This window comes from Physeter macrocephalus, chromosome 4, assembly GCF_002837175.3.
Source record: "Physeter macrocephalus isolate SW-GA chromosome 4, ASM283717v5, whole genome shotgun sequence".
NCBI lineage: Eukaryota > Metazoa > Chordata > Mammalia > Artiodactyla > Physeteridae > Physeter > Physeter macrocephalus.
The window spans coordinates 5100223-5110976 of NC_041217.1; the positions used below are offsets into that span (position 1 = coordinate 5100223).

A 10754-nucleotide genomic window follows, 5' to 3' on the forward strand; every position below is an offset into this window, starting at 1 on the left:
CCCTAAGAAAAACTATAAAAATCAGAAATCCATTGGTAGTGTAAGTTTCCCATAAACAAGAGCCTGCCACCCACCCATACCTCTCAAATATTCACAAATTATAAGAACTTCTAGACCTGTTCCTTCTCTGCAGCATCAGATTATGGATTGAAAAGAGCTTAGTATTAGTGTCCTTTGAACACTGCACCACGGATGCAGCTTATTCCCTAGACTCACAACTTGTATTAAAAGGAACAAGAAATCAACTACAGGAGGTTGAGAATTTGGAAATGGTGAAGATAAGTGAATAAAGATCTTAGTCTCAAGTAAATTAAGCTGTGCCTGAAGCTCTGTAAACCTAATTAGTTTTCTTTCCATTTAAAAAATAATGGCATTTCTTCTAGGAAAAAAAAAGACTCAAGAAAAGGATTATCTCCTTTGAAGAGAAGGAAAAACATAACCAAGGAAGTTAAATCAATCTGTCATAGGAGTATAATGTACTTTATTAATACATTTTTTTTAAAACGAGTTTGACATCATTTTATATGGTATCACCTAATCCCTGAAGAAGGAAAAAAAATAGCTGAAGTAAACTTTCATGTTGCAGGTTCAGAAAAATGCATAGAAAATATAAAATTACTTACTAATACAAATTGGTTGAACAGACCATCCACCTTGCAAACACTGAACCGTCCCTGACGTTTTTCCATCTGCTGTTGCATATCCTGGTTTGCATTTATATTGTGTTTCTCTATTTATGGGATAAGCATATTCTGATTCAGACAAAAACCCATTGCCAACTACAATATCTGTTTTTAAACATTTTTCTGAAAAAAAAAACCATGGAAAATATAAGTATTTGTTAAAATTTTTCATGATAAATCAATGAATACGACTATAAAAAGAAAAAAGTAAGCCGCATACCAGGAAAACTACAGCTTAGAATTATCCTTGCAGTCCACATTTTTAGTTTGTTAAAAATAAACTAGCTATAAAGTCTCAAAGAAAATATTCTAGGAAACTATATAAAATATTTTACATAGAATAAGGCAAATCATAAATAACTGTGCTGTTCTTGAAAAAGCAAGCAAAGAACTCTTGCCAGTAGAGTTTTGGTTTGCAAAAGAGAAATTTGATTCAGTAATTTAATAATTCCCTATAAAGAATTATGGGGGGCTTCCCTGGTGGTGCAGTGGTTGCGCGTCCGCCTGCCGATGCAGGGGAACCGGGTTCACGCCCCGGTCCGGGAGGATCACACATGCCGCGGAGCGGCTGGGCCCGTGAGCCATAGCCGCTGAGTCTGCGCGTCCGGAGCCTGTGCTCCGCAACGGGAGAGGCCACAGCAGAGGGAGGCCCGCGTACCACAAAAAAAAAAAGAATTATGGGTGATTTGCAATAAACTGGACCCCTTGCTTAAGTTTTTACACTGGTTTGGACTTCTTAGTGGTCAGAATTCACTTAACTCAAGTCTCAGACCAGGTCCTGTATCAGATCAGAAGTGGCACTGAATTCGTAACTGGGGAACCAAATACTACATAATAAATAGTAAGGCAGTTGTCTCTTGAAGTTTGGGATATGTTGAGACAGAACAATGAGAACAGGGAAAATGAGGCTGTGTATAGCTCATCTGAGGCCAGGTTTTCACTCAGCTAGACTTTCCATTCCTTTAGTTGTTAAGGAGTAGGATTCTGTGATTTCATATGCTCATTGTTTTTATTGTAAATGACTGCGGTAGGCTGAACAGTGGCCCCCGAAGATGTCCACATTATAATCCCCAGAACCTGTGAACGTTAAAAACGGCAAAAGAATTTTGCAGCTGTGATCCAGTTGAGGATCTGGAGATGGGGCAGTTTTCATGGGTTATCCAGGTGGGCCTGATGTAATCACAATGGTCCTCATAAGAGGGATGCAGGAGGGGCCAAAGTCATACAGAAGATGATGTGGTGGTGGAGAGAGAGGGACAGGGAGAAAAATATTTGAAGATGTTAAGCTGCTGACTTTGAAGATGGAGGAAGGGGCCATAAACCAAGGAAAGCAGGTGACCTCTGGCAGCTGGAAAAAGTGCGGAAACAGAGTCTTCCCCAGAAGTACCAGGAGAAGCCAGCCCTGCTTACACCTTGACTTTAGCCCAGAGAAACTGGTTTTGGAGTTCTGGGCTCCAGAACTGTAAGAAAATAGATTTGTGTTGTTTTAAGCCACCAAGTTGGTAGCAATCTGTTACAGCAGCCATAGGATAGGAAACCAATACAATGACAAACAAATGGTGAAGCACCATTGTTTAGAGTTTTACAATTAGATAAATTGGTTTTAAAGTTTGCCTTTAAATACTCTATCAATTTAATTATAGCCTATAAAGATAGCATCACACATGATCACAAATGACCTCTGACCTTTTCAGCAAGAATATGGGAGCTATACTGAAAATCATTTTGATCCCTGAAGCCCATATGACTTTCACCAAAATAGCAGAAACTTCAGAATTTTAGACTTTGTTCATTTTTGAAAATTTTTTCAGAAACGTATTCTTAAGTTACATACAATTGTGTATCAGTAAATAAAGAAGAGGTAAATTAGCAGGTAGAGCAGATACAGTGGTCTCCTAATTTTAAATAATTGGGAGTCAAAGAATTGAAAACTGATAGAACACTTTAGAGATGTCTATGAACATTTAATAACTCAACAAATGGCCAAAATAATACTGTTCAAACGTAGTATTGTGATCTGATGATAAAAATAAGCATCAAGTTGTTTTTATCAAATAATATAAAAAGCTATAGTAAAAAGAGGATGCGACAGAGTTTAGAATGTCCTTAAGATGAATTTGCAAGTTGGTAACATTGATACGTAAAGTAGAAACAATTCATAAAATAGTTTTTGTTTGTCTGAACCTATGAAAATTACCATAAGAGAGAAATCACTATATCTACATATATATGTAGATATGTGTATATATATATATATATATGTATATGTATAAATGGTCAGATAGATAGATGTAATAGACTGATTATTGTACCAGGGCTGCAATGGGTTTTGCACATATTTTGTTTTATATAACTTTAGGGGCTGTCATTTACAGAACTTGAGTAACTGAATGCAGGTACCTGTTTTGGAAGGTAAGCTAATATTGCTTCATGTCGACTGCCTGCACTGGTAGTGACCTTACTATGCCAAGAAAATAAAACCAAAGATAATTTGTTACTGCAAGAAAATCAGTGGTATTTGAAAAGAGTTTGATATGATGAAAGGACTTCCTTGAAAATTTATTTGCTATATTTGAGAAAATGTTAGTGTGAGACACGGTTTTCTTCACTTTTGCAGGTTCTAATAAAGGCATGAAGCTGCTTAAATACAAATGATATGATTTTCAAAAATGTGCTTTCTTTCTAAGACAATGGCATTAAGAGAAAACCCAATACGTGTGATTTACAATGTTGTTATTATTGCCACAAAATGTAAATGCATGTATCATGATTAATTTAATGAAAGGATTAATGATTTTGTCAGCATTTCCACAGCCTATTTTGGGGAACAAAAGGTGTGCGAACTTCAGGAAAGGTTTAGAGCCCTTGTTCTAGATATTTATTTCTTTTCCTCTATTCTTTTCTAATAGTCCTCTTAACTGATTTTTCATCTTCCTGTATCTCTCCCCACTATTTCATTATCCAGTCTTTTTTATTTCCTCCATTGCCACTTGAATCCTCCTTTTAAAAAAAGCCATTTCTCACTAAATATTTGTCAATAAATCTAACACAGTTGGTATAAAATATGAGCTTCCACCACAGGTGGGAAAAGCTTAGAGATTTAAATAAAGAAAAATCTTTCAGGTTTTAGTCATTGCCAGTGAGAAAGCAGTGGGGGGGACCCATTGGTTTAACATTCTCATTTTACAGATGAGCAACCTTAGCTCAAATAGCTGGTCATTTACTCATGGACACAAAGGTAACATTTCTCAGAACCGGTGCTGGAGCCCAGTTGCCCTGGAACGTCATCGACCCTCCACGGTGTTCTGAATCCACCACCCGACCTTGGATCCACGGTGTTCTGCTGGGAACCTCCACTTGGGAGACCCCTGACTTCCTGCTTCTACTCTGCTAAACTCAGAATGTCCTCTTGTATTCGTGGAATATTTGGCAACAGGCAGAAAGAGAAGGCGCCCATTTTCAGACGAGAAATTGAAAGATAAGATGCTATGCTTCTTGTCTGAATGCAAAATACACTAAATTTTGAAGCAGGTTAATTTTGGCTACTTGGTTTCTAAGTACTATTACCCATGAAAAGGAACCAGGACTCACTGGAGATGTGGCTGAGTCCAGTTCTGGGTCAGGGTGAGTATGAATTAAACCTGGGATGCTTTTTGTGCCACAAAACAACAGAATTGCTCAAAGGCAAATGGAGTCTTACAAAACGTACTCAGGACCCAGCTTGGGTGGGTTGCCACTGCTCAGATGGAGTTGTCAGGCTTCTGAAATTCAATTGTTGGGCTGGCAGTTGCCATCACCCCACAAAAAGAAGAGAGCTTGTTCTAGAGATGGAGAAGACAATAAAATATTTGTACCATAACTGAAGCCTATACATCATGAACCCTGTTCAACCACTGGACATTTCAGATATGATGTCAATAAATTCATTCTTTCATTTTTTCTGGAAAATATTGGTCACGTTTAAGCCCTTTGTAATTGAAACAAACCATGGCCTCACTGGTAACTGAAAGACTGTTGTCGTTCAAGCTGCTTTAATAAGACTCTGTTTTCTAAAGGTTTAAATTTAAATATTGAAGATGTGGAATAATTTTGATAACATCATTGTTTTTTAAAAAAAGCATGCCAGAAGACTTCGCTTCCTGGCAAGATGGAGTAGCTGGTATCAGCATCCCCTCCCACTGGTTAAAAAGTTAGAAAACTGTAAAAAATATATTTCCGGAAAACTGGAAACTAGGCAGTGCAGGTCTGTGATGATCGAGAAAAGCCGGATAAACAAAATCCAAACCCCAAAGCATATCTGTGAGTGTCCCAGCTCCCAGGGAGGGAGAAGCCAGGCAGGGTCCTGTGGTCTTTCTGAGAAGAGCAAGATAAGAGTTTTGGAGGCCATGGTGGCTAGAATTCACAGGGCAGAGTAACAAAGGATGGGCGTTATGATGAGAAACAGCTAGAGAAGTTTTTATGTCTCCTTGAATCTCTGGTTGAATACTAAACTGTGCAGGCATAGAGTTAAGAATGATTACAGGAAGCTAGAAAGATAATTATAAGAGTTCACGCAGGTCTGGGAGATGCCACCATATTATAAAGTTTCCAGTGGAATTGTTTTCCAGATTTTAAGCCACTGACAAATAGAAATAACTCTCACAAGTGCAAAATTTTTAAAACATAGAAATTGATTGCTTATTGAATCAAGCATGTGAATTTAATATTAACACAAAAGGTTAATTATTAAAAACTGTCTTAGCTTTAAGACATTTTAACTGGTATTGGATTTTTTTCCCTTTAATATTCTACTTTTGTAGTTGTTTATTTTCAACTAATGTGACCATTTTAATGTACTGTAAACAATAAATGGGCGTTACTTTAACATAAAGTACTATCTTCAAGTGTTTGTATTCTTGTCTAATATTTCTTTTTATTACATACATTTGATTTGTGTAGGCAGGCAAGTTGTTATTTGTACAATCATTCAGAGACATTTGGAAATAAAAAACAAATGTGTAATGATAAAAGCAAGTGGTGAAATCTATATTTAACACCTGACAATAGATTTATTTCTTTTTAAAAAATCACGACATATTCCAGGATCTAAGAAGTCAGGATTTTACTTACTGGTGGATAGGCATTCAGGAGGGGAGGACCATCCACCTTCTGTACATGCAATGATGCTCTGATTATTTGGGAGGCTGTAGCCTTTATCACAGGCAATTTTAACAGTGTCGCCTTCCAGGTGTGTTTGTCCTGAAGATGTAGAACGACCGTTTTCCACGAAAGGAAAGAAACACAGTCCTAGGGACCAAAAGTTGTTCAATGTACCAGATGGAAGTGGTAAAACAATAGTAAAATACATTTGCATTTTACAATCTTTTTTTTAAATGGAAAAAATTCAAAGCTAAAGTTAAGTATGAAAATAAAATTTTAAAAGAATTTAGATTATACTACTAGATTGATGGAATATATGCTTTTCATATATATTTCATATACAGAGGGAAATTAACATTTCATTCTGTTTGTCTATGGTTTTTATAATAAAATATTTTATTTTTATAAACGTTTTTAGGTATAAACAATATCTTAATATATCTCTTTTTCTCTTAATTCTCATAAATGTTTCTTACAGAAAAAACGTTATTATCTCCTTTGTTGGCTCATTTATTCTGCTCCCCCATTGTTTTTCTCTTTTAATACACTTATTACCTCCTGAGTATGCTCTTCACATTTATTGAAGGGTTAAAACAGACATAATTTTAAGGACGAAAGAAGTGATTTATGGAAAATGTAAAAGTGTAGATACTAAAACTTATGCAATCCTTGCAATATTCAAGAGAATGGTACATTTCAAAAGAGAATGTATATGGACAATGACTGTTTTTTAAAGAAAAAATATGACCAGGCTGATACCAAATAAATATTAGGAAATAAATATTAGGAGTGAAATATATTAATCATCAGTTTTTAAAATTAAAATATGCAGCATACTTCTAGATAATACAAGAAAGTTCAGCTATTTATTCCTCATTTGGTTCTTATAAAAGCTTCTCAATAAAAGAAGGACTCATCTCGCATCTTCGCTGGCTCCTCTAGTCCTGATACCTGTGACTGTCTGTCAAGACCTCGTGACCCCATCTGCCACATCCTTCTCCACCCCCCGAATGATTCATCCACATCGAGCGTTTACTCACTGAGACACTTTGGTGCTGGTGACCATCCACCCTCTGTGCATGCTATGCGAGTCCAAAAGGATTTTGAAGGTGACATAAAATTATATTCACAGGAATAATAGAAAAATGTCCCAATAGCAAGTGGGAAAAATGGCTTGTATTTCTTTTCGTTATATAAAATTCCATGGTTTATTTTTGGAAGATCACAATGTCTCACTGGGAAAAATAAAACAAAACTGAAGTATTAAATATGAATCTACATTTGTGAATCATCAAATCATGTTTTAATCACCTTATGGATGTTGTTTTCTTTCATCCAGCTTAAATTCCTTTAGCTTAATGCCTTCCACTGTACTAATTAGTTAAGAACAAAGAAAGATCTCTAATTGTGAGTACAAGAGTATTTGAAGAGGCTGTTGTCAATGCATGTAAAATGTACATGTTGGAGTCATGTAAAATATAACCTGTTTTGTAGTATCTTCAAGAAGAAAATTTCACACAACGAGTTAAGAACCAAGCAGAGTAGGACAGTAGGAGACCTCACTGGTCTACATGGCATGCTGGCATCTCCATTCATCTCCTTTCTCTAGTCTGAATCATAATCCTAGGTATCTCCACCTGAAGTCTCTATCTTGTCTGTTTTTTCCTGGTACAGTGAAAATGAAGTAGATTTTTTTTTCTTATTATTTGGAAAAAGAAAAAAAAAAAACTTACAGAGACTCAGCTCACAAATTAGTTAACCAGGGAAATTCCCCCTTTCCACTTATCTAGAGGTAATTCTCAATGTTGCACAATATTTGAAACTAGTAATTCCAGTAGTATTTCACCTGTGAAACTTGACGTTGCTTATCTAAGTGTTTAAAAATGTTACATTAGATAGTTTTGAGAAAAGACCCCCTCACACATTGAGAGTAGTACTTCCCATAATTCTTTTACAGGTATTCTTTGTCCACCCGTCAAATTATGGTATTTGATTTCTATGCATTTCTATAGAGCACCTACATATTCTTTGCTACCCATCGTAACTTTGCTTCCATCCTCCAGTTGTCCCTATTCTACCCATCCTTCAAAGCTCATTCTTCAACATTTAGCAAATAGTCATTGTGCATATCAGCATTGGTGCTGGCTCTGAATGTTAACTTCTCTTCACGGTCTCCTTTACCCAATTACCCACTCCAAAAGTGGAAAATAATTTCTCAGGTCCCTACTTTCTGATAAAACCTTGTGAGTATATTTCCTATGGGATGTGCATGGATACACACACACACACACACACACACACACACACACACAATCTTGCAATCTATTTGTTTACATGGTTTGCTTTCCTCATAGGACACTGTAAGTTGTAAAGAGACATAGAGTTTTCATTCTTTTGAGCTTTTTGATGCGATGTGAAGCATATAGTGTTTGATAAATATTTTGCTACTGAAAGCATGAAGAATTTTCGACTTATACAAAAGTGTTACTTTAGACTGGCTCTTTGGCCGGTCTCTCAATAGGCATATAAACAGTAGTGCAACACAAACATTCAAGTCATTTAACATCTACACAACTTTCGGATAGAGCTTCACTAAAGGTTCTCCAGGAGACTAGATTGAAGCTTGAGCATCTTTTTCTGGATTAGGGGTGGTCAAAATCATACATATGATTATATTTCACACTCATCTTCCTCTGCTTTTTTTCCCCATTTAGAAATCCCCTCTTACTGTCCATTCTAAGTGGTGTTTAAAACAACATATACCAGACACAGAGGTTAAAAAAGAATCAAAAACACCCATACACACAGTTCTTCAGTGAGGATGTGGTGAAGATCTAGCCCTTACTGTAGGCTAACCAGAGAAGTCGGTATTTTTAATTGGCAAAGCAATGTCTGTTATTGGAGAAAAATTCCGTTTTTTTCCATTAGTTAACTCTTGTCCTGTGATTATAACTCAATGATAAAAGTAGAAACAACTAGAATGAGTTTCAAGTCTGTAGAGATAATGTTTTGCAACTTTTTAAGGGTAGGTCGTAAAAGGGAAGAATTTTATAATTCCTATTTTTTATTATGTTAGGACTGAAGAGACACTGCCCAAAGAAAACTTCAACTATGTGCAAAAATTAGCAAGCAACCAAACAGCAAAATAAATGCTTTCTGAAAATCAAACAGTAAAACACATGACTAAAATCCCATTTTAGTTTAATCAGTTAGCCTAGACCTTGTTAGATTTCATTTGCAATTATTTGGATATGATGAACTTTATTTCAACAGGAAATAAAATGTGACAATTTTTTACATATTGTGAGGCATAGTGTTTGGTGTTAATGGAGAAGTGGTGTACATTTTTTTTTCAATTTCAACCTTTGTTGAAAAGCTCAGAAAAAGCAAATGACTTATTGATATTTCACTAGTTTTATTACATATAAAAATAAGGATATACTCTACTGTTCTATTAAAAGAGATAAGACACTAATTCAAAAAGATATATGCACCCCAATGTTCATAGCATCATTACTTACAATAGCCAGGATTTGGAAGCAACCTAAGTGTCCATAGATAGATGAATGCGTAAAGAAGATGTGGTATTTGTACATATCATGGCATATTACTCAGCCATAAAAAAAGATGAAAATCTTACCATTTGTGACAACGTGGATGGATCTGGAGGGTATTATGCTAAGTGAAATAAGTCAGACAGAGAAAGACAAAAACTGTATGACCTCACTTACATATAAAATCTAAAAAGCAAGACAAACAAAGAAACAAACAAGATGAAACGAAAACTGACTCACAGATAGAACAAACAGGTGGTTTCCAGAGGGGAAGAACGTGGTGGAGGGGTTAAATAGGTGAAGAGGATTAAGAGGTACAAACTTCCTGTTATAAATAAATAAGCCACAGGGATGTAATGTACAGCATAAAGAATATGATGGATAATTTTGTAATAACTTTGGGGACAGATGGTTACTAAGACTTATCATGGTGACCATTTCATAATGCAAGCAAGTGTTAAATCACGATGTAGCACAACTGAAAGTGACATACTATTGTACATCAAACTATATTTTAATAAAAAATAATAAATAAATAAGAGATTTTTCTTTAGCAAGTGATAATTAGATTGAAATAGGAAATTCTTGGTTTTTAATAATATTTAAATCTTAAATTCAAAAATGAAAATTCAAACACGTTGAATGTGTCCAAATTTTCTTGGGATACTTTTCCTGGTCAGTGGCATTGCAGAATTTATGCAGAATTACACTGGTACTTCACTCTTTTGACTTCATTATATGCAGATTTTTCAGCATTTAATTCCTCTCCAGATTTTGTATTTGGTGGCTATTTACACTTCATAACTTAAAGAACAGAGAAAATTTATTTAATTTTATTTTCCTTTAATTGCATATTAGAAAATATTTCCATAAAAATAAAAGTGATGATCCTTCTTTCACCATGTTCTCAGCCATGTATTCATTTCAAAATATATGTACACACAACCAACACACACATTTGAGAGAGGAAATAAATATTCAGAGCTGTTTTCATGTTTTCAGCTTACCTTGTCCCCCCACAGTAGAAATCCATAAGATTAGAAGGACAATTGAGACCAACATGCTAGTTATCCCAGTCGCGTGCAATTGAAAATGGTCCACCAGTGACGGCGAAAGCAGCTCTGAAGGCTGCTTTTATTTACAGTTATACGCATGACTGTGAATTCAGTGCACTACCAGGAAGCCAGTGTAATGAAATCCTCTTGGTAAATATCAAAGTTCACACAGGGTAGTGTGAAATAACTAAATAACGTCTGATCAATGTTTTCACATGAATGCTCTGAATTCATCACTTGATATTTGAGCACAATACTAGCTGTGCAACTTCTTTGTGGTTGCACTTACTACGTTTCCATGTTTGAAGCGTGCAGAAATGGAC

At 35.5% G+C, this 10754-nt stretch overlaps 1 protein-coding gene across 1 annotated transcript in view; it reads right to left on the reverse strand.

Annotated features, from left to right (window-relative positions):
- Positions 1-10438, reverse strand: part of LOC102992938 (complement factor H-related protein 5) — a 34052-nt gene extending 23614 nt beyond the window's left edge. Inside the window, exons 1-4 of the mRNA XM_055083852.1 lie at positions 10384-10438; positions 6863-7057; positions 5793-5969; positions 624-806 (exon numbers count right to left, since the gene is read on the reverse strand). Coding sequence (XP_054939827.1) covers positions 624-806; positions 5793-5969; positions 6863-7057; positions 10384-10438 — 610 coding nt within the window. The remainder of the gene's footprint in view (positions 1-623; positions 807-5792; positions 5970-6862; positions 7058-10383) is intronic.
- Between the last annotated feature and the right edge of the window lie 316 nt (positions 10439-10754).